The 24,445-nt window shown below is 40.0% G+C and overlaps 2 protein-coding genes across 2 annotated transcripts; one reads left to right on the plus strand and one right to left on the minus strand.

Moving 5' to 3' along the window:
- Positions 1-840: 840 nt before the first annotated feature.
- RINT1 (RAD50 interactor 1) lies at positions 841-11,427 on the plus strand (the record flags this gene model as incomplete). The annotated part of the gene is made up of 13 exons (XM_082012618.1): positions 841-1,017; positions 1,203-1,444; positions 1,603-1,776; positions 1,859-2,008; positions 3,112-3,268; positions 5,044-5,154; positions 5,351-5,576; positions 6,176-6,313; positions 7,062-7,261; positions 8,498-8,712; positions 9,491-9,671; positions 9,761-9,879; positions 11,214-11,427. 13 exons carry the CDS (start codon positions 841-843, stop codon positions 11,425-11,427), a joined length of 2,304 nt encoding a protein of 767 aa, XP_081868744.1.
- A 798-nt stretch (positions 11,428-12,225) lies between these two features.
- EFCAB10 (EF-hand calcium binding domain 10) lies at positions 12,226-13,776 on the minus strand (the record flags this gene model as incomplete). Its single annotated transcript, XM_082006929.1, has 4 exons — positions 12,226-12,504; positions 13,044-13,128; positions 13,409-13,573; positions 13,677-13,776. The coding sequence occupies 4 exons, from the start codon at positions 13,774-13,776 to the stop codon at positions 12,468-12,470; spliced, it is 387 nt and encodes a 128-aa protein (XP_081863055.1). The 3' UTR covers positions 12,226-12,467.
- Between the last annotated feature and the right edge of the window lie 10,669 nt (positions 13,777-24,445).

Here is a 24,445-nt window from a genome sequence, read left to right on the forward strand (position 1 = left end):
AGGGATTTTCACCGAGTTAAAGTTTTGAAAGCTGATTCAAAGAAATCCAAACTTAAGAAATTTAGACTCAATAACATCAAAATGTTATTAAGCACTTTAATGCTATTGAGTCTAAATTTATTATGTTTGGATTTCTTTGAATCAAAGCGATATTAAAAAGTTGAGAATTGAACTAGCCAAACAGTCGTCACTGTTGCCTCCTTTTGTTTCACCGTACATGATCATCCTATCAATTTCAAGTCTGGTTTTCTCTGGCTGCTGCCAAATGTGTGGATCAGCAAGTGCCTCTTCTGTTATACTGTGTGGGTTTTCTTACAAATATTTCACTGATGCTTTTACTTCACAAATTATTGTGACCTAAGAGGATACTCTGCTAGTAGTACGTCAGTCATGAGTTGATATACCTGGTACATCCTAAACTGCATGAAAAGGTAAAGCAGAACATTGTTATCTTCCTTGTATGCTACAAAAATATTTTTCCACTATTTTTCATTAAGTTTCTACATAAGTAGAAGCTACATATGTATTTAACTTTTTAACAAAATTCACACTTTTGGGGAAGGAAGAAACTAACAGGCATATTTCTCTTCAGTAATTCATGTATGATAAATCACCAGTTGGATGTGTAAGCAAGGTTGTAGCATATCTCAGGTAAGACTTACAGCAGCAAATTGTCTCATAGCAGTATATTTACTGAATGTGTTATTTAAGTTTCAATTTAAATTGAACTGCACGTCTTTTCATGGAGTTTTGTGTCCTCAATAGATCGATAGTTGTTTGTGTTGTCTTAGTGATGACTAATTAGAAATTGTACACATCAGTGTTGCAGAGAAAGAAAACATGGCAACCGTTGCTGTTAGAAAGAAAGAAGTCAGTAGAGATCTAGATCATTGTGATATCCCATACTACGTTTCTGAATTTGTGGAAAGAGAAGTTGGAAATGACTATGATTCTCTAAGGAAGCTAGACAACCTTATTGATAAGCTATCTGAAAATAAAAAGCGGTTAGAAGAACAGGTAAGCATCTTTCGTTCCCCCTGCTTCTTTTGAATATTCTGTATGACTGATTAAGTATATGTAACTAAATTAAAGCAATGTATTAATATCTCAAATATTGCACATACACACTCTATATACTCGCATACATACTCTATGTAGTACAGTGGTTTTATGTCAGACTTAGTACTTCTTTGTGAATGTAGGTGCTTACAGTTTCATCAGAAGTTCCTAAAAGAATTCAGAATGCCTTAAAGAATGCAGAAGATTCTAAAAAGTCTCTGAGTCAGCTTCTGGAGGAAGAAACTCTTCTATCTGATTCAATCAGTAGCCACTTGCTGAAAGCTCAGCCATGGATGGAGGATCTCAATGTACTGATTAGCCAAGTAGAAGAGATTGAACGACACCTGTCCTATCTTAAATGGATTTCACGAATAGAAGAGTTAAGGTAAAGTTTGAGTACTGCATATGTGTTCGGAGACTGGTAACCTTGTTTGTCCCATTAACGTGTTTTACATTTGAGAAAGTTTTATCTGCATTTTTCAATATACAAATTATTATTTTTGTTAATGAATTTTTAGCCTTGACTTTTTGTGTATTTTATAGTGATAGCATTCAGCAGTATCTGATGACCAACAACGTTCCAGAGGCAGCCAGTACTCTAGCTTTCATGGCAGAACTGGATATTAAACTTCAGGAGTCATCGTGTTGCCATCTTCTTGCTTTTGTGAGATCCACTGTTAAATTCTGGCATAAAATTCTTAAGGACAAATTGTCGAGGTAAGAGATGTACTGTCACTCCCTCATCTTTGTGTTGTGTTGTACTGTAAGTTCGTGTTGAAGTGCTTGTTTTGCCTCGCAGTGACTTTGAAGAGGTACTAACCCAGCTCCGCTGGCCATTTGTGGGACCACCGCAATCTCAGGCATTTGGCCTTTCTGCAGTAGCCAGTGCTCCTGATGTATACAACAATTTGGAGATGTTGTTTTGTCAGCTTCTGAAATTGCAAACCTCGTATCCTTTTAAATAGTTGTGTATTTTAGTAAGAATAACACGTCAGATAAGCATGTTCTCAAGAACAAATTTTGTTCTCCCTAAAGACAGACGATGATTTAAATTTATGTTACTTTGTATTAACATTAGAATGTAATTTTTTTTAATTTAGAAAATGCCAGGTGCCAAAGTTGTCCTTTTTGTCAGTAGCAACGTTGTAACTCAGTCATCCCATCTAGTGATCTTATGGTAGCTGGCAGCTCCGGTTTCATGAGGATCAGGCTTTGCATGCTTCAGCAAGATCACCCATGTTAATAAAAAAATGGTGATGTATATTTTATTTTACACAGTTAATGCTTTTCCTTTCATAGCCTTATTTGAAATCAGCCTTAATCACTTTAATATGTCCCATCCCAGAAGGAAAAGAGGGAAAGCTAAAGATACATGTCTTGGAAGGAGGCTTTGCAAGAAAGGGGAGACGACAGAAGGATTTTCATTATGCGGCAATAGTAGCCTGCCTTTGAGGTTAATCAGAAGGCACTGCTGCTCATCCTGTTCTTTTTTTTTTTTTTTTTTTTTTTATTTGTGTCAATTAAATTGCAGCTAAAGCTCAACCAAGCAATTTTTTTATAATTGTTTTTTGGTTTGTTTTTAATCATGGAGTGGGAAGATACAAGGCCATTCTACACAACCCTGAGTTGGTAACAATTTTGATCTGGCAGACTGGGTCACTTAAATCAGTTACATGAAAATGAGAAAACATGTATTGCATTTATTAATCTCATGAATCTTATCCTCCTTTAACAAATATGGATAAGCCTGTCTCTTGGACAACCCCTGTGTTTGGTACTGGTAATGGTGGTTTTCTGTGGTCTTTTTTTTTTCTGACTTCAGTGACTTGTCATTGAATAAATAATCCTTAGCAGCCTGAGTCGTATTAAATATTATATAAACTGAAATATCTTGAGTATCCTTCATATTTGAGGAATTGTATTGATTGCATAATACTGCCTTCAGACAATGATGTAGAACTAAGAAATGTTCATTTTTATAAAACCATTTGATTGAAATGATGATGTTGGGAGAATTCAACACTTAAATTTGTCCTTGACTGTCAAACTTAGAGACGAATTGTTAACCGAACCTAAACAACTGCCAGAAAAGTACTCTTTGCCGCCATCGCCACCCATTATCCTTCCGATACAGATCATGCTGAATCCTCTTCAGAAAAGATTCAAGTATCACTTCACTGGAAATAAACAAACCAATGTTTTAAACAAGGTATGGGAGAAAGCAGATTTATTTATTTATTTATTTAGCAACAGATTGCTCTAAATCGTATAGCTTTAACACTTTCCTTTCTGAAATTAAGATTCTTCAAAACTGTGCCGCAAGCATTTTCTCTGGGCCAGGTGATATTTCTCTCTTGCCCAGAACTTTTAGAAAGCGTTACTACAATCTTAGACTGACTCCCATCACTTCAGAAGCTTTGATTAATTTCCTCTGTGTCCTTGTAAGTGGTTTTGCCCTGTTCCTTATTGCTTGAGCTCAAAGGCTGCACAAAGCTGTGACTTCCATTGTTGGCATTGTGTTTTGCTACCTGCACATAACTGAAAATCTTGGATTCTGCTGTTAGTATATAAAATGTGCTTAGTCTGAAGGCTAATATAATTAATTTTCTGGGTTAAATTTTTAAATTTTTTTTTAATTGACATACAACAAGAGCTGTCCAGTTTACCAGTTGGAAACTTATTCACTTTTTGTATTAAATATCCTCAGTCTTCTAAGAGAATTATCTGAGAATTATCATTGGAACAGGTTTCAATGTGTTAATGCTGCTGTAGTTCATCTGCAGCAGAGTTTGAGAGCTGTTCTGTAACAGTTTAGTTGCACAAGTCTCTGTGCTTGTGTTGACAATCTTGGGTAAATGTAAATATATTTGCAATCCTGATAGTTGCTGCTACAGTGCTTTTTAAAGTAACGTTACGTATGTTAATGGGGAAGAGGTTTTTTAGAAATGAAGGAAATTATTTCATAAGCAAACGGGAAAATTATGTTCAAGAGATGAATTTTGTGAAAAGCAATAGGTGAAAAACCATTTTTCTAAAAAACTTGTAAAGAAAAGTTTACAGGTAATCTAGTATCAGATCAGAAAGGTATCCCAACAGGACCTTGCTCAAATTAGGGTTGGGTTTTTTGTTTTGTTTTCAGTAATAACTTGGATAATGGAATAAAGAAAATAACCATGTGAAGTATTTGAAAGACATCAACCTGGAAGGGATTACAAATGTTGCAGAGGACAGGCTCAGAGTTCACAATGATCTGGGCAAGTTGGGGAGGGGATGTCAAAAAAAAAAAAAACCTGATTAAATTCAGTAGGCAAGCAAAAATTAATACAGAAATGAGAAACAGGCTCACAAAATTTAGAGAATGTGAGTGCAGTTCAACAGAAGGTTCTTTGGCTATTGGGAGCGAGGAGGATAGGAACTGCTTCTGCTTGCACTAACACTGAAAGAAGTGTTCATCAAAAACTACAGCCCATATTTTTAGGTGTGGAAACTGAAAAAGCTTAAAGGCATTATAATGTGAAATGACAAGGTGATAGATTCCCCACTTCCAGTGTGGGTTGAGGTTGGGTACAATGACAGTAAGAACTGAGCTAGTGGGAAGAGTTTTCTCAGGAGTGCATCCTTTTTGCTGTTCCAAGAAACAGAGACCACACAGAAGAACAGGAGGAAGTATGTGAAGCAGAAAAAAAGGACCTCATGAGTGAGAAAGCAGTAGAGAAGGGGGAGATAACAAATGCAGCTTTTGCTTGAGCAGAAACAAAATAATTCGTGCATTTAAGACAATTCAAATCCAGAAATAGTTTTCTGATTCTGCTTTTATGAAAATCAAAGCTAAGGAGAACACAGTGAAGGACTTGCGTGATCTGAGATCAAGAGAAGACAGGGGAAGAGACTGGTATTTCTAGAAGTTTCTCTTCAAATATTAGTAGCACTTGAATAAATCTTGTTTGCATGCATTTAAGATTCTCTTTTCTTTTTTTAAATAAGCCTGAGTGGTATTTAACACAAGTACTTATGTGGATTGGAAATCATGCAAAGTTCCTTGATGACAAAATCCAGCCAATACTGGACAAGGCAGGATCTCCAGTGAATGCTGGGGTAAGCACTTTCATGGTTTTATGTACATGAATATGTAAGTCAACTTCTGACAGATATTGGTGCAAGCCCACTTCCACTGATTTCACGAAGTATGTGGTGAGACTTAACTCAGTTCAGTACCAGTTTGTTATGTACATGTTTGCACATGTTAATACTTCCTATCTCTGACATCTTACTCACTTTTTTCTTTCAACAGCTTGAATTCTCTCGTGCTCTAGTAATGCTGATTTTGGAGAAGCTGGCTGCTGATATTCCCTGCCTGTTGTATGATGATACACTCTTTTGTCACCTTGTGGACGAGGTACTTCTATTTGAGAGAGAGTTATACAGCGTTCATGGTTACCTCAGCAGCTTTCCCAGTTGCATGCATATTCTGTCAGAAGAATCCTGCTTCCAAAGGTGGCTAACAGTGGAAAAAAAATGTAAGACTTCCACTGGATTTTGTTGGCCTTTATATTGCACAATCAGAAAGAAAGAGTGTGTATACTTACACAAATAGCCTTCTCAAATAGGATAAGTCACTCAAGACAGGGCTACTACATAAGAAATATATGGTTTTATACTCTGTGATTATTTTGACTAAAAGTTGGTTAGACTAATAGTGCTTCTGTAGTTTGTAGGACTCTTGTCCCTAAGCTGTATGGAATCCAGTAGGCTTATTTTTCAACAAATGTTATATTTATGTGTGTGCAGACAAGGATGGACTTTAAGTTGAAATAGGGGAAGGGTATTAACTTTTGAGAAATTAAGAGGAAATATATCAGAAAGGAGCAAGCCAACTATTAAATAACCAAAACAAAATCCAGATTCAACTCCGACATGGTTGTTAACAGAATTGCAAATGCACTTTTATTGAAGCTGGTTTTGTATGAAGCCAGTCGTCAGTAGTTTTTATAACCTGAAAATGTAAAGATTAACTTGCTAGAGATAAGGCTTTTATGTTTATATATTTTCGAGGGGGTTTTGTTAGAAATTTTTTTTATTAAATACTTAAACAATTTACAAGTCTTGTGCATCTCAGTTGCTCTCCAGAAAATGGACTCTATGCTTTCATCAGAGGCTGCGTGGATATCACAATACAAAGATATCACTGATGTAGATGAAATGAAAGTCCCAGACTGTGCTGAAACATTTATGACTCTGTTGTTAGTTATAACAGGTAATTATTCATCTAGAGGCATTGCTCTTGTTTGTAATGAACAGCAAAAAAACTTCATCTAACAGTTTTCTTTACTTAAATATCCATTGTCAGCAGTGTCACCAGATAATGTTGCAAAGTTGTGATGTTTGCGATTTAATAAAAGTGTTGTTCCTGTTCGCTTTGTATTTTGGATACTAACTCAAGCGTGAATAATCTTGAGCTAGTGACATGTTTGCAAAGCAATAATTAAAAAAATACATTTTCTATTTAGCATATTAAAACTCATTCATACCTGAGAGTATAATCTGTTACAATGCAGTAATAAAAAAACCTGCTGTTCCTTTTGAATCCGTGACAATTTAGAAGCTACTAAGTAACGTCTGCTTTCTTGGTACAGAACATAAGAGCAAGAAAGTTTTCAGGAGACACTTAATTGCATGTTCAATGGTTCTATCTCACTCTGTGTGAGTATGCTTTAGGGGCCAAACTGGATGTTGTGGTATTAATCACATATTGCTTAAAGTATTAGGACACAAAATTCTAATTCTAGGGGAATCAGGAGGGGGAAGAATGTCATTCCTCTACATGTTCAGCTTTTGTATTGAGCAGTTTCCCAGAAATCGTTAAACTATGTCAGCTGTTTTAAATACTATGTGATGTTCTCACAGGCATAACGTTGTGTAGTAAGATGATTGTAATGTTTCTTTTTGAAAAGCTTTTATTTTGTATTGGAAAACTTAAAAGCATTTTACTAATGTCTTTCCAGACAGGTATAAGAATCTTCCAACAGCTTCCAGAAAACTACAGTTCCTGGGCTTACAGAAGGAGTTAGTTGATGATTTCAGGATACGATTAACTCAAGTAATGAAGGAAGAGACTAGAGCTTCCTTAGGCTTCCGATACTGCGCAATCCTTAATGCTGTTAACTACATAGCAACAGTGTTGGCAGACTGGGCTGACAATGTGGTAAGTAATTATTTTACTTAAAAAGTTACAAAAATGGACTTTGGATGTTTGTTTCATAACAAACATTTTATTTTCAGCACTATTTATCTAAGTGTATTCAGAAGAATGAATTACTGAAAAAATAGAATGAGGTGTAAATTCAGATTTAATGAAAGATGCATAAATAAGGACAGATTATTGTTTGAGACCTAAGTTGTATTAATTATAAACTTTATAGGGAAATGCAAAGAGAGCCTGAGGAATGGAATGATCTGAACAGACAAAAAGGTAGTCTCCTTTTACATGCTTTGTACTGTAAAAAGTTATTGAGTCCATTCCCTTTTGGAGTATTAACAGCTTTGATGTGCATGCGGTAGCCTGTGCATGACACTTGAACTGCTCCCATGGCAGGTTAGCTTAAATGGATTCAGCATGGGTATCTGCCTTGCAACATAGTTTAGGTGTTGCTCAGAAAAGCCACTCACTGATAGCTGGGAACTGGGAATTAATTATTTTGCTATATAATAGCCTGGTGGCAGAATAGCTCTTCTGTAGCATTTCAACTTTTCTATGGTTATTGGTACAAAAGGTCAAAAAACTCTTACACGTAAAGCGTGTAGAAACAGGTATTGTGTGCGAGATTGGCAGCCTCCAATTTCTTTTTGTCTTCACAGGAAACTGTGGCTCTAGCAGAGGATAATCTTGAGTTGATAGGACAGCAGCCTTCACATTGTATGGCTGTGTTTACCTAAGCGTCTTGATCTGCTTAAAAGCAAAACTAACAGGCTGTTAGCACTATGTCACATTAAACTTGATCCGTTTTCTTGCTGTTGTCATCCCAGCAAATTTATGATTCAATGAACAATTATTGCTAAAACAAATTACAATTAAAGATTCTGGTTTACTTTTGCAAACATTTAAAAGGTCAAAATCGGCGTCTCAAGCATTCTGCTGTCAATCTTAAAGTATCTTTTTAGTATTTTTCTAGATCTATTCCCATTACCTATCTGCTGTTGTATCTGAAACCCACATCAGTTCCATCACTGGGAACAAATCACCGTGTTGGTTGTTTTTTTTCTCTCAGTGAATTGGGACCATGGGGAAAGATAAGAAAGTGTTTTTAAAATCTTAAAATGTAAACTTTATAAATGTGCCGGAGAGTGCTTTATTGAACTGTGCCTGTTAAGTACCAATGAAAAGTTCAAATGGTAAATTTTTTTTTTTTGGTAGTATTCATATCTGGTTTTGTTTCTGTAGTTCTTCTTGCAGCTACAGCAGGCTGAACTGGAGGTTCGTGCAGAAAGTAATGCTGTCAGTAAACTACAGCTAGGGCAGCTGGCTTCGATGGAGAGTTCTGTCTTCGATGAAATGATTAACCTCCTGGAACGCCTGAAACATGACATGCTGACTCGTCAAGTAGATCATGTCTTCAGAGAGGTCAAAGATGCTGCAAAGCTGTACAAAAAAGAGAGGTGATTCTGTCTGTTTACTCTCTTCCTATGTTACAATATTATTTCCTGTTAAAAATATTGAGGTAAATAAAGGTAGGAATAGCTAATAGGCAAAATTATTTTCCTGAATAGAAAGGGTAGTAAGTTTTGGAAGAGTCTCTTAGCGCTTACTCTAAGGCTATTTTAATGCTATGTTTTCTAAAATATTTCTACAATTACTGGGCACGTTATCTGAAAAACCCTAGGAAGAATTCTGGATCGCTGTAGTTTGGACAATAATTATTTTCTTCATAGCAGGGCTCTGAGCGACCTGATGTAGTTGAAGATGTCCCTGCTCGTTGCAGGGTGGTTGGACTAGATGGCCTTTACAGGTTCCTGCCAACCCAACCTATCCTATGATTGTATTTAAAGAGTTAATACAAAATGTCCTGTAATGATTGTTCTGTCTTTGCAGACTGATAGGGCCTCTTGAATGATTGCTCCCGAGTATAATTTCTGAAGTACTTTATAAAAGGAATACAACAACTTAGTGATTTTCTAGATTAGTCTAGATTAGATGGGGTTTCTTTGAATGGCATGTTCAGAGATTTATAACTAAAGCATGAGTTTAATATTAAATGAAATTTAAACGTAGCATTAGACTGATTACTTTTAGATTTGAAATAGGAGAGGAAAACTTTCTCTGAACCATTGTAAATGGGTAAGGTTGTTTGGTTTTTTTTTAAAGGATAATTTAACTTCAGTTATCATAATATGAATAACTTCATTATAATGACTTCAGTGTGATAATTTCTTTTAGGTGGTTATCTTTGCCATCTCAAGCAGAGCAAGCAGTAATGTCTTTATCGAGCACAGCTTGCCCAATGTTGTTGACCCTACGAGACCGCTTGCTACAACTAGAACAGCAGCTCTGTCACTCACTGTTCAAAATAGTCTGGCAAATGCTTGCAGAGAAAGTGGATATATACATATATCAGGAAGTAGGTATCAGCAAAATGTGACCTATGCAGTACAGTGTAGGTGTCGGTGACTGGCCTAAACCATAGATGTGTCTCTTTTGTGTTTGTAGATAATTATGGCAAATCACTTCAATGAAGGAGGGGCAGCACAACTCCAGTTTGACATGAGTAGAAATCTGTTCCCTTTATTTTCACACTATTGCAAGCGGCCAGAAAACTACTTCAAGCAGTAAGTAGGCAAACTTCTGATCTATCGGTATTTCAGAAGTGAATGCCTAGATGAATACATGTGTTTTATGTGTCACCAAGATTTTTTTCACAGTTAGTTTTGATCCACGCTTAAAATACGTGGCTTCCAATGTTTGCAACTAGGAAAGTTGTGATTCTGCAGATTCACAGATTCTGTGATTCTGTGTACTCAGACAGCAATGGACTGTGGCATGTGGTCTGGAGTATTTTGTGCAGTCAGGATGTCTAGATAAATTAACTTATAGAAGGAAGAGAAGTAGCACAGACTTTTGGAACTGGGGCCAAAGAAACTACTCAAGGATATGGTTAAAACACAATAAATTTTCTTTATTGTTAGAAGAAAGACTACTTTAAGCTATGTTCCAGCTCAGAATTGCCCTGCATAGCAGTTTAGTTGCTCTCCTTGATAAGAAGTTGCTACCTTCTTTGTGGTTAGTCTTTTTTTAAATAGCCCACAGCCTTCTAAAGAGTGCAGCGCTAAACTCCTACGCTAGTTGAGGCAGAAATCTTAATATTTTAAAAATCAATATGGAGCATGGCATTCAGTCTTGGACACTTGAAGAGTAAAGGTGGCATTTTTGTGGTGAAGAGCACAGGTGCCATATATATTGGCATTTTTTAATTGGAATATTCATGTAGTATCTTCAGGTTTAAGGGTTTTTTTGAGCGCATCATCTTCATAAAGGTAATTGATACATACATGTTACTCCCAGCATAAGAGGAAACATGGACTTAGGAAACATAAAAAATAATGCATAATGGGTGCATGGCTATCTCTTGTATTTAGACTAGAAACAATGTGACAAAGACAGGGTATCTGCTACCCAGTAATATTAATTAGGGACAATGTTCATATTCTAGCAACTGTCTGCTAAACTGTGCTCTTAAAATATACTGAATAAGAAGTTTCTATTTATCTTAGGGGAAAATGTAGCTGGGGAAAGCTGGACAGATTAAGTGGTAAATTCTGTTCTGTATTTTTACATTTTACAATGTAGGGGGTTGGACTAGATGACCTTAAAAGGTCCCTTCTAACCCAAAGATTCTATGATTTTCAATACTGATGGAGAAACTTAAGAAGCAAAAGCCAGGCTGAGCACTGGAAGGCAAAATATTGCTGCTTATGAAATACACATGCATAACGGAAAAGGCTTAGACAGTAAGCACAAGTATACTATTTGCCTTGATCTAAGCGGTGCTTTTCAGTTCAATACTTCTGATCCTTTTCAGAAGTCCATGGAGGTTGTTTTGTTAATCACCGTATGCATAAAATTAAGTGTATCTCATATTAATCCATGTAACTTTTTCCTCTAGCATAAAAGAAGCCTGCATTATCCTGAACCTGAATATTGGCTCTGCCTTGCTTCTGAAGGATGTGCTACAGTCAGCTTCAGAAAGTGAAATGTTAAAGCCAAACCAGCCGTCTGCGACAGCAGCACTAAATGAACTTGGAGTTTATAAATTAGCTCAACAGGATGTTGAGATTCTTCTCAATTTGAGAGCTAGTTGGCCAAATGCAGGAAAATAAAGACTTCTTCAGAAATGGTTTATATCTTGTTCTAGATTACTTATTTCAAACAAAAGCAAAGCAAATATGTTGTAATATACTTGGATTATTTTGTTCAATAGTGTATGCCAAATGACTGGTTTAACCTAATCTTATGCCTTATTGTGTACAGTTTTAATAAACATTTCAAAATGCTACTGACTTGGCTTCTAATGGCACAGATCTTATTTCCATGGCCACCTTGCCATTGTGTTTAGAAGCCAAACCTGTCTTCATCTCTAAGGTTATGTCTGCCTTGTCAATGCTGTATGCTGTAACATCATTCCAAGGATGACAGCGTATTCACAGTGTAAATACACTGGTGTACAATATGGGCAACTCTGCCCTATGAACTGGTCCACCTTCACTTAAACAGAGATGTTTTACATCTCTATCTAAATCCCAGGTAATGGATGTTCTGTATTAAAATGTGTATAAACAGAGCACATAAGGCAGAAATGAAGGAATATATCACTTTGTTTTCTTTATTTAAACTAATTAAATGCTTTTTTCCTTTGCTGTACCAGAGTTTCTCCTAGTTTTTTTTAAAGTTTCTTGATAAGAATTGCATAAATACTGTGTTGTAAGTTTGAAAACAGCATTTTACTTGGAAGTGCTACCTTTCTTCACCTGTGGGCATTTGTCGTAACTTGCTGAAGTTGGTCTTTCCACAAAAAAGCAACACCACAACTTAAGAAACAGCGCAACTCTTAATTTTATTCAATGGTAATGACAATGAATACTGAAAGCTACAAACTGAAAGAGGAAACTCCAAAAATCCTATTTTAGCTGTGTAAGAGACACACTACTTTTTTTTTTTTAAAAAAACAATTCTCAAAAGATACCCTGCTAGTGCCTGGTAAACATGAACAAGTTCGTGTCATTTGTCCTTTTAAGCAATCGGCTGAAACGAGGGCATAATGAGGAAGCGAGCACTGCTTAAAATAGGCTATCAGTAGCTGATGGGTAGAAGATGAAAAGTTGAGCAAAATGCCCATTTTTAATATACAGAGCTGCTCAAACTAATACACAGCCCAGCTCTCCAGCATCTTTTTCTTCCTAAGACAGAAAAAAAAAAAAATTCTAGTTAGTTAACACTGATGATAATTAGTTCCAGTTACTTTTCGTGATTGCAACAGTTACCAAAAAAATTGCCCCTAGGACTGTACCTTGGCCATGAGAAATGATTGTAACCCTGAGCTTGTTTCATCTACAGCTGTTGTACTGTGGTACTTCACCTCTGGCAAAGATGACAATGCTGCTTCACTATTGCACAGGTCTAGATCAGTATCTGAGCCCTGATGGGTTCAGGTCATTGCTGATGACCGTCTGCCTGACCTGCGGGGCAGGTAATCTGAGAGGGTCCTGGAACTGAGGTGGGGATGAAAACATTGGGTTTGGCTCAGTTTCCAGCAAGACAAGCAAGGTTGGGCACTAACTGACCTTTTTACATCTTTGCAATGCAAAGAAAAGGGGTTAAGCTTAAACCAGCAAGTCCTTCCATGATGTGGTTTTGTAAATAAAAAATAAATCTCAGTAAAACATCTCCTGTGCATACCCCCCCAAAAAACAGCCCTCTTTCTTTCAATTAAACTTACACTTCTTCCTTGAATACATCCAGGGTGATATTCACATCATCTCCAAACTGCAGATCTCCAGTGCTCAGCCCCAAAGTCTTAAGAGCTAAAGTTAAAGAAAGAGAATTTCTTATGCAAGTCTTAGAAAGATTAATTTAACATCTTAAAGTGACCTAGCTATAATAAAAGGCAAACATATGCAATGTAAACATACACAACTTAAACAAAGGTCACTTTTTAAACTTTCCAAGTTCCAGGTTGTGTATTGGCAGATGCGTGGATACTTCTGAAGTACACGTATGTGTAGCTTTGAAACTGTTTTAATAATTCCCTGCAAAAAGACACACAAACACCTCAGTATGACTTGCTGCTCAGGTGAGACGCACCTTCTCTGTACTGCGCTGCCGTTATGCGGCCTTGGCCTACAACATCCAGCAAGCCGAACATGGCGGCCAGGTTGCCCTCGTCCATGAGGTACGGGTAGTCCCCCTCGGCTCGTCTTCCAGCCTTCACCCTTTCCAGTGCCTGGATCAGGAACTCGCGCGGCCTTTCTGCACGGAAGCAAAGTTGCCCGCAGACACAGGACCTTCAGCTAGTGACCGAAGGCCACGACGGCCCTTCTCCACCCTCCCCCCCCCGGCCCTTGCGCCGCACCGGGGCGGTGGTAGAGCAGCAGTGCGGCGAGGCGCTGCAGCAGCGCGGGGATCCGGTGGCGCTGCAAGTAGTCGCGGCCCTGCTGCTCGCCCGCCGCCATCCCGCGTTGCTGGGCGACGGCGCGCGCTGCCCCGCCGCCGCCCGCCGGCCGTTAACAGCCGTTCCCGCCTCGCCGAGAGGCGGCGTGAGGCGATCCCGGCGGGACGGCCTGCGGAGCCGGAGCGGGGCGCGGAGGGCAGCGGGAAGGGCGAGGGCAGGCGCTGCCGGTACGCGCGGGGCGGGGAACAGGCGTCAGGGCAGGCGGCGCAATACGAGAAGGGCCGCGGCGTTCGGGGCGGGAGGGAAAGCGGCCGCTGTGGTGCTCCCCCCGTCAGCCCGGGGAGTCAGGCGGAGCAGATCGGGTTACGGAGACTTACTTACACTGGCCACGCAGCCCCGGGGTTAATGGCTGGAAAGCGGGAAGCAAAAATTAATGTGCCTAGATGTCATCACGTTAGCACTGGAAGAGAAAAATCATCGCTTCCAGCCAAGTTACGAGTTTGTACAGCAGTTGCATTAATTCGTGGGGAAAGCAAATTGCCCGCTATTGTATTTAACATTTATGCAAGTGTTCTCAGCCTTGGCCACGTTTCCTTCCACATGCGGCAATGCAGTCTCCACTTTTTGATTTTTCCCGTACACCGCCCGCTGCCGGGACTCCCTCGCTAAAGGCGGTCTTGGTCAAGCCTACTTAAATGCGAGCGGACAGCAAAATGTCCAGGTGCCATCTAGTGGAACGGGGTAATATGTGCTCGATAAGTGAATCGATGATTAGCAACTCTGAGTAAGAAAGTTTTACATCTTTAAATCACTATTGAGGTTTGCAGCGTAGCCTGTGCAAACAGAGAAGCGACATCAAAGAGCGAGCCTTATTGTACTATGCAATGTCACTGAGAGACAGATACTCGTGACCCACTAAAAAAAAGAAAATTCAAACAAATTGCAGAGACATAACCATCTGCCCTCAAATAAAAATAGACAGTTATAAACAAGCATATAGTAAAGAAAAAATGTTATTCCTGTAAAAAAGTCTAGCACTGTCTATATTTAACTATTTGCCAAAACAGAAATATGACAACACGTTGATAGAATTCACCTTTTTTTTTTTTTTTCTTAGAGGAAGAAGTGGGAGAAAGGCAGAGATTGTACAGCCATGCTCTTTCTGTATTCTTTAGTATTTTAAACTGATTATGCTATCTGCTTCAAGTCTTAATTAGGGCTAGAGGAATTGTAGGTTCTCAACAGTTACCTCCCCTGACAGCTACCTGGCAGTGATGGAAACCTCCTTTTCCTAAGGAATGCAATTCATAGTTACTGAACCCACTCCTGCGTTTGACTTTTCTACATCTTTCAAAAGAGTTTGCAAAGCACTAGCAAAGGTGTTTTTTTTTTCCTAACGAAGAGTGAGGGGAGAAGGTGTAGACTGAAGTGCAGAGAAGTAGAGACAAGAGACTGAGCTGGCCAGCAGAGGAGAAATAAAGACATGGAAAATATTTTCATGAAAATGAGAACCTAAGGACAGGAAGATTGAGTGGAAAGGAAGGAGTGAATGAAAGACTGGAGAGAAAGGTAGGTGAGTCAGTGTTTGGGGCAGGGAAAACAGCATCTGGCAAAGAAAGTTTCTCCGTTAGTGGCCAACAAAGATAACCGATATGAAACACATATGTAGAAGGCTGAAATTTTAAGAATAAACACAGGAATTGAAGTGTGTTTCTCTGAGGAATGGTTCAAAAATCACTAAGCAGAGCAAACCCCAATTTGATTTACAGCTAGAAATAGTATTTTAAATTCCATTACACTGTTAAGAAAACATAATTTATTTCCTTGAAAAAAATGTCCTGATAATGCATCATGTAGGGGATTTGTTATTCTCAGTTCATACAATGATATATCAGCTATATATACGAGTCCTAAAAATATGACAGTTTAGGGCAATTTGTGAGAAGCTCACCTGGTAAGAGAAATTGAACTTCTGGTGACTAAGGAAAACAGGATTTGACAAACACCTGAAAGTTTTCTGGTTCCAATTAACAGAGGTGCTGCTAATTGAGTTTTAATCAAGAACTCAAGGATCAAATCTATTTTCATGCGTTTAAAGTGTCCTGGTTACTTAAAATTGAATTTGATTGAAAGACTTAATACCTGTTGTGACAGAAGCTGAGCCTTTTGCAGAATATCATTAATAACATAAGCCTTTTCACTCATTACATAGGACTAAACAGACTACCAGGAGTCTTAAGGGTTGTAATGAAGAGGAACAGGGACTGCAGGTCAGGTAAGAAGCTGGTTGCAGAACAAGTATTCGTCTTGCTGGGGGAAACAGGCAGATGGACATGTTCTTCCAAATGGGAGTGTTAGAAGACTGAAGTCTAGGGCTGTGGGAAGAGACAGGAGCAATAAGGGCTGGGAAAGGTGCTTAGGTGTGCCATGCGCTTACTGTGAACATGCTGAGTAGCAGCTCCTTTAAGGCTTTACCTGCTCCTGCCCCTCCTCAACAAGGACATTAGAAAGCACTCTGTCTTAGGGAGCATAGGGTGGAGCTGTCCTGATTGGGTCCTGCCATTCCTGGACCTGTGTGGGCAGAGATCCACTGCATCCTTCCATTGAGCATCCTCAAGGACTTCCAAGATACAAGTGAGTTTCTTGCCAGTGGATTTTACACTACACATTTATAAGGGAAAGTGCTTAACAGCAGAAACTTTAAGCTTCTGGGTATTAATTATCTCAACAGCCAGAACTTTTTTTTTTCCTTTACTTGTCATGGTTTAACCCCAGCCGACAACTAAGCCCCACACAGCTGCTCGCTCACTCCCCCACGGTGGGATGGGGGAGAGAATCTGAAGAGTAAAAGTGAGAAAACTCGTGGGTTGACATAAAGACAGTTTAACAGGGAAAGCAAAAGCCTCACACGCAAGCAAAGCAAACCAAGGAATTCATTCACCACTTCCCATGGGCAGGCAGGTGTTCAGCCATCTCCAGGGAAGCAGGGCTCCATCACATGTAATGGTTACTTGGGAAGACAAATGCCATCACTCCGAGCATCCCCCCACTTCCTTCTTACCCCAGCTTTGTATGCTGAGCATGATGTCATATGGTGTGGAATATCCCTTTGGTCAGTTGGGGTCAGCTGTGTCCCCTCCCAGCTTCCCGTGCACCCCCAGCCTACTCACTGACGGGGTGGTGTGAGGAGCAGAAAAGGCCTTGGCTCTGTGTAAGCACTGCTCAGCAATAAGAAAACATCTCTGTATTAGCAACACTGTTTACAGCTCAAATCCAAAACATAGTCCCATACTAGCAGCTAACTACTTCAGTAGCTACTACTACTGAAAAAAATTAACTATATCCCAGCCAAACCCAGCACATTACTGGTAGAACAGCAGAATAATTTAGGTTGGAATGGACCTCTGGAGATCATGTGGTCACCTTCCCCCTCCCCCAAACTGGGCTAATTTCAAAGTTGACATCAGGTTGCTCACAGCCGTGTCCAGTCAAGTTTTCACTGTCTCCAAGGTGGAGATTCCACAACATTGCTTGGTCCCTGTTCCAGTGCTCAGCTACATTGCAAAGAATTTTTGCCTTGTGTCTAATCAGAATTCCCCTTGCTCTACCTTATTTTTAATTAATTGCTTCTTGCCATTTTGTTGTGCACCACCAGGAAGAGTCTGGCGCCATCTTTTCTACAATCACCCATCTTGTAGCTGAAGACAGCACTCGGACTCCTCTCCCCCCTTAATCTTCTTGTCTTAAAACCGACCAAAACATTTTTTTAACATATCCTTACACATCATATGCTTCAGCTACTCATCATCTTGGTAGCGCTCCACTGGACTCACTTCAGTATGCATGCTGCATCTTGTATGGTGAAGGCCCAAACTGGACATGGTTCTGCAACTGCAGCCTCACAAGTGCCAAAACAGAGGGTGACAATCAGTCCCCTCTGACTGCTGCCTGCGTTCTTACTGGTGCGGCTCAGGCTGTGGTTAGCTTTCAGCATCCCAGGAGCCCATTATTGACTCACGTTCAGCTTGTCCACCAGCCCCTTCTCCTGCAAAGTTGTCTTCTTGCCAGTCAGCACGCAGCTTGTTCAATGACATGGGTTTATGCCTCCCTCCCAGGTGTAGGACTCCACATTTGTCTTTGTTGAACCTAATGAGGTTCCTGTCAGCCCAGTTTTCTGCCTGTTAAGGTCCCTCTGAAGGACATGCCTGCCCCTACTGTATCAATCACCTCCCTACCCCCAATTTGATGTTATCTCTGAATTTTCAACCCATCCCAACATCCAGGACAGTAATGAAGCCCTTCAGAATTACCTTCAGCATTATTTGGCCCAGGATTAACCCCTGAAGCATGTTACTAGTAACAACCAACCATCCAGACTCCAAATGGCTGCCCTCAGCCCTCTGAGCCCTGCTGCTGAGACTATTTTCCACCCACCTCATAGTCCATGCTTTGAATCCATTTCTTGTTACTTTATTGTGAGAATACAGAAGCAGATGGTGACAAAAGCCTTGCTAAGGTCAAACAAGTCACTGCGCTCTGGTCAGCACCTGGAGGCAGTCATTTCATTGCAGAAGGCAAGCAGGTTGGTCAGGCATGGTTTTCCCGTGGTAAATCCATGTTGTCTGGACATGGCTTCCGGGAGTGTTTGTTCCATAATCTGCCAGGGACTGGGGGTGGGCTGAGCAGCCTGTAGGTCCCTGGGTCTTTCTTGAAAAGGGGCATTACATTTGCCTTTTTCCAGTCCTTAGAAACCCTGTACCCTGTTCACCATGATCTTTCAAGGATGATAGCAGCCTTGTAGTGGTATCAGCCTGCATCCTTGAATCCTGCCCAGCTTTCTCTGTAGACTGGTATAGATCCAGGGTAAGTAGTCCTTACCTCAGGCTTCCTCTCATGTGGGTAGTACCTCACTCCCCAGACTGCCCAAAGACCCAAGTACAAACCTCTCAAAACCTGAAGCAAAGGCAGCACCTCAGTCACTTCCATGTCCTTTGTCACTAGGTTACCTACCCCACATAGTGGGGCCCAGATTTTCCTTAGCCTTGCTTCCACGTTAACATACAGAAAGGGCCCTTCACATCCCTCACTAATTCCAACTCCAGCTGAGCTTTGGCTTTCCTCTTACTGCTTCAGCATGCCTAGGCAGCATTTCTGTATTCCTCCAGCAGCCCACCTCTGCTTCCACAGTCTGTATACTCGCTTTTTGGATTTGATTTCAGACAGGAGTTCCCCATTCAGCCACCCTTGCCTTCTCCCATGTCTGCTCAGCTTCCTGCATGTCAGAATGGACTGTTCTTGTGTTCCAGCTAGCTCCGCTGGGCCCTTCAGGGCAGTCTTCTGTGGGATTCCGCCCACAAAATGTCTGCAGGAGACAAAGTCTGCTCTCCTGAATTCCAGGGTTGCAGTTCGAGTATTTATCTTCCTCACTTCGCTCAGAATCTTAAGCTCTGCTATCTTGTAGTCACTGCTGCCAAGGCTGCCACCAATGTCAATGTTCCCAGACAGCCCTTCCTTATGTGTGAGTAGCATGTCTAGCATAGCCAGACTCAGCTTGTTGAGCACTTCTGTCAAGAAATTGTCCTTGATGTAGTACAGAAGTAGCCTGGGTCACTTGTGCCTCCACCATGTTGCCATCCCAGTCCCCTCTACAACAACAAAAGCCTGCAGTTTTAAGGCTAAGCTGTGAATGGTTGAGTTTGGTTTGTTTTTTTTTTTTTCAGTCAACTGCAAAATAAAGACAAAACCTGCCATCAAAAATCATAGAAGAATTAAATATCAGGAATTAGAAAAAACACTCCAGTTACTGTTTCCGAGTCAAAGAGAAGTAAGAATAGGTCACAAAAAAAGGATAGTTTAATATCAGGAAACTTTGCGCTCTTACAGAACTGAAAAAAAACCCTTGGGTTTTCATTCAACTGAAAACCCAAGAAACTGATTTCTTAGAACTACAGTGGGTCTTTTGCTGAAGGCAACGGGAAAAAAAGAACATACTTAGTAGGAGTCTTCATTCTTTGAGATATATAGTATATTTGCCTGCTCAAGAGTGGCTCTGAGCCCATAGCCCTTAAGACCACAGATGCTTCTAGCAGTATCTGCAAGAGTGGGTTCACACTTCTTAGGGTGGTAGAGATCAGAGATCCATCTCCATTGCCTTAGTTTCTCTGACCCCCCACAGACCAAACTTCTCCTGGGTGCATCAATATTTGGTGGAGTTCAATGTCCATGTAGATGGTTTCCCACAGGTGTCAAGAATAGACATGCTCTTCATGTAAGCTGCAACAGTGCACATGCTATAATAGAGAATGTGCTGATTACTGTGGTAGTAGATTTCATAGTAGATTTAGAAAATAATGCCATCTAGTCTGTTACACAGTTAGCCATCCTTAGTGTAAAGATGTTCATTATTCCTCAAAAGATTAACATTCTTGGAGAACATCCAAAGTGCTTTGTTCCATGAACGTAAAAAGACAAGAGTTGTTAGAGTGGACAGTAGTTTCTCTGCTTCATCCTATGCTGTCTTAGACACAAAGCAGGTAAAGTGATTCAAAGGAGACTGTGGTATATCTCAGAGACATTTGGAAAAAAGACAGTGAAATATCTTTCTAGGAAAGCCACAGTAGAGTGAGAAAGACCAATGGTAAGGTCTTGGGTGTCACCAGCTCCGAGTGGGAATTATTGCTACCAAAAAACACTGGTTAATGAATAACAAAGACGAAGCAATAAAGAGGGTTTGGTATTGGGAAAATACCCTAAGGAGGCCTGAGGGAGCATTTCTAAGAAAATGACTCTAAAAGATGAGTCCTCGAGAGAGGAGTTTGAACACCATTATTGCTTTCTTCACGTCTAGATCATAGGACAGAAGGTCTGTAGTCCAGCTTCCTGCTCAAAGCAGGGTCAGCTCTGAGGTCAGACCAGGTTGCTCAGAGCTTTAGGCATTTTGGGCTTGAAAATCTCAAAAGTTGGAGACTGCACCTACCTCTCCTTAAGCAACTTGTTCTAATGTTTGGCTGTCTCCATGGCAGGAAGGTTTTCCCTTGCATCCAGTCTGAACCTCCTTTGTGTCAGCTTACGTTCATTGTTTCTTGCCCTCCCACCACGCAGCACTGAAGAGACTGGCTCTGATCTCCTGGTGACCTCCACACAGGTATTGGCAGGCTGCTATTCTGTCCCCCTAAGTCAGGTCAAGTGGTTCAGTTGGAGTCAGAGGTTCATTACAGTGCTCACCCACTCACTTGGTGCTTCAATTTCTTTTCCTCTTTTCCTGTCTTGGCAACCTTATAAGGGATTTTTAAGGCCTGTCTGGGCGCAAAGGCCTTGGACAGAAGCTTGAGATGGAGCAGCTAGTATCTTCCAGGCTTCATTGGCATTTAAGTGCAGATGAAAGGAGCCTGGGATTAGAAGATCAATAGTAGAGGTCATGGGAGTGAGTGGTCCAGTAATATGCTAGGAACGAAGTAGAAGAGGCATTAGACAATTGCCTGTTAGGAACAAAAGGCCCAACACAGAGTCTGTTAGGTACTCAGGAGCAAACATACGCTTGGCTTTTTCTAGGTTAAAGAACACAAATGGAGCATTTGCCTTTGAATGTTTTTTTTCTTGGGAAGCATCCATGCTTAGAGTGTGAAGCTGTAGGCCTTGGAAGCGCTCTGCAAAATAACACAAGTTAAAACTAGCTTTCTGCACCTTCTTGGTGTCTCATTGGTAATGAAGAAACAAGCCCAGTGTGCTGGTATTACTGCTCAGGCTATGGGGTCCAAACACAAATCCTAGAGAGAATTAACAAGGAAGGAATCAAGGGAAGATTAAAACAAAAACACACACACACCCCCAGGCACTCTCCCACCCCCAACTGGTTTTGTGTCAAAATTAGAGAACTAAAGAAAAAGGAAGGCAAATTGTTGCAATTTAAGAGTGGAGCTGACCAGAAGGGAAAGTTTCTTGCATAGGCTGTTGAGAGCATCTTCAGAACTAAGGCGAGAGGCCTATATATTCTGCATCTGTCGTGGAAAAGGCTAAAGGATTGAGCCTGAGTAATTCTTTTCCAGCGACCTGTCTACTCACCCGTGACACAGCTCTCCAAATAAGCACTGAGTAAATCTGCCACTGGGAAGGGATGATGTTTCTCTTCTGCAGTGATGCTTACTCTGTTGACAGTCCCTCCTCTGCCTCAGTACAGGCCAGGCTGGAAATAGCTGACACAGACACAGGACTCCCAGGGCTGCACTCATGAGTTCATCGGGCCATTCAATTTACATCAACAGGCCTTTATACCTGTGGCTTTCTGTAAATACACCTTCCTCATGCTAGACAACTTTTCTGAAAAACCACTCTCTTGTGTGGTATCACATCAACCACCATTAGTAACTGCTCGAAGTTAATCAAACTCAGATTCAATTTCAGAGTGAAATCTTTCAGGTTTGGGAAATCTGCAACAGGGCAGCTGAATGTTGTGCAGCATCTCGAATCCCTACTGGTATCGTTACCATCAAATCAAGTTCTCCTGCATTCTGACTGTTATTTCTGGCAAGCTTCCCTAAAGTTTCCTTTCTCCCTTCTGTAGGGAGAGCAGATCACACTTAAATATTTCTGCAGGTCAGTCATAAACAACAAAAAAACCACATGCAAAAGAATTCAGCCCATGTCATTTGTGATGCATTACAAAATGAGAACAAGAGTATTCATACCATCTGGCATGGATTCTCTGGTCGAAGGGCAAACAGCGACTTGCTGCTGAATTATCAGCTTTGTCTTCTACTTAGGAAAGTATGTTTTAAAAGACGTTTGTACTTGTTTTGAGTAGTAGCTTTCAAGAGGTACTCAAGGAGCAAAACAGCATAAAAATTTGCATGAAATAAACATTCTTGTGTTCCAAGGTCTGAATCTGTTGGATGAATCTCCTCCAAATATTTCTGGAATCAGTATTTGGCATTTCTTCCAATTATGAATCCTGACAGATTTGGAAGAGCAAAACAGATACTAGTTGCAGACAGCAACAACTTTCTTCTAAAATAAATATTACTGTCGTAAAAACAGAAGCATAAAAACTAGAGTTCAATGAATAAAAAAGTTACTGTGTGATCTGCTTCCATCTGAAACTAGTGGCATTTAGAGCACGTTAGATAATACAAACCAAAGAGTACTGCTACAAGCAAAATAATTGTTTCATAACCCAAAAAAGGGTGGGGGAAAACCAACTCCAAATAGAGAACAGCTTGTAAATCATTCTAACAAACCTGCAAGTGCTAAAAAAAAGACTCAGATTCATATTTGGAAAATAAACTAGGTGGTCTTTGACCTTTGCTGGCCATGGGCAATGACGGCAAGCAACTAATAATTCATGGCTGCAATATTCCATTTTCTTGGCTGTGGCTTTAATTTCTAATGGCTGCTAGAAATAGCAGAGTATCTTACACACAGAATGTCACTCTTCAGCTGTATCAGACCACTCTCTATCAGATGAAACTTCAGTATCTACTGTTACTTCATGATGTTTGGTTTTTCTATACTACGAAAGATAAATTCAAGATTAAAAAAATTTCTCAAAATATAAGCAGCTCGGACCACGGCACAAATTGAAAGTTCAGGATTAGCTTTTGCCACATGCATCAGAAGATGCACGACATTAGACAAAAAGCTGTTTACCTAGAAGGTAAAATTTTCCTCCTCTAATTGCTGTTTCCTGTAATGCAGGCCAACTTTCTATCTCCTCTGCCAATTCTAAGTGTATGCACAGAAAAACGCAGCTTGCAGTCCAAATTTATTGCTTTTAAAAAAGATCATACCATAATTGTGTCTTCCTTACAGCATCTCCAAGACTGAGTTTCCAGATACTTCATAAAAGGAGTATAAGAATGTGCATCTTCCCCAGATTTGCAGAAGAGGTTTGCTGTGAGAGAAAAAACCTGCAATCCTCTCTGCGGTGCTGACAAGCCAATGAACAATTTAAGTCTCATTTGATCTGTAATTGGAACAGGCTTTACACAGAACAAGAATCTTAATGCCTAGATAAAAGTTGCACTTTTAGTATTAACAGTGATAAAAAGACTGGTTATAAATTTGTACTGTTCATCGAAGTGAGAATTCCTAAATCTAGCAGCTCAAGCAAAGTTAATTCTTACGCTGATAAGAAATAAGAAAATGCATTCAGCTAAGCGAAGGAATTTAAAACCGATTTATCAGCGCAACAACCTCAGTAGTGGATCGTCACACGTGTCCTAACATGTAAATACAGAAATATTTTAGACACAAATGCCAAAAATAATCCCAGAGCAATTCAGCCCTGGTACAGACAGCGGGGCCAATCTTTTGAACTACCAGTCGGATTCTCTGTGCTGGCTATTTGCACAGTCTATTTCAGCCTCTGGGAAGAAAAAGGGCAATCTTGCAATACATATAATTTTTGCTTTGCAAAGATAAATAATGACAAAACCCATCTGTTTCTTACAAACATATAAATTATTTTATTTACAAAGCCATGTTACAAAAAAAAATAATAATAATAAAGCAAAAAAACAAAAAATACAATCGCTCACTAGAGAATATCTCCAGGCCCGGTGTTGAACCATGGCAGTATCAATCAGATACATGTTTGTTCTGTTTTTCCTTTTTTAAACTGTAAGCCATAGAATTTACTATTTACACCTACTTTAGACATTTATTCTGCTTACAATTATCACAAGCATGGAATGAATTCTATTTGATACTGCTAATACATAAAGGTGCAGGACAAA

Source organism: Phaethon aethereus, assembly GCF_964289735.1.
Source record: "Phaethon aethereus genome assembly, chromosome: 1".
Lineage (NCBI taxonomy): Eukaryota > Metazoa > Chordata > Aves > Phaethontiformes > Phaethontidae > Phaethon > Phaethon aethereus.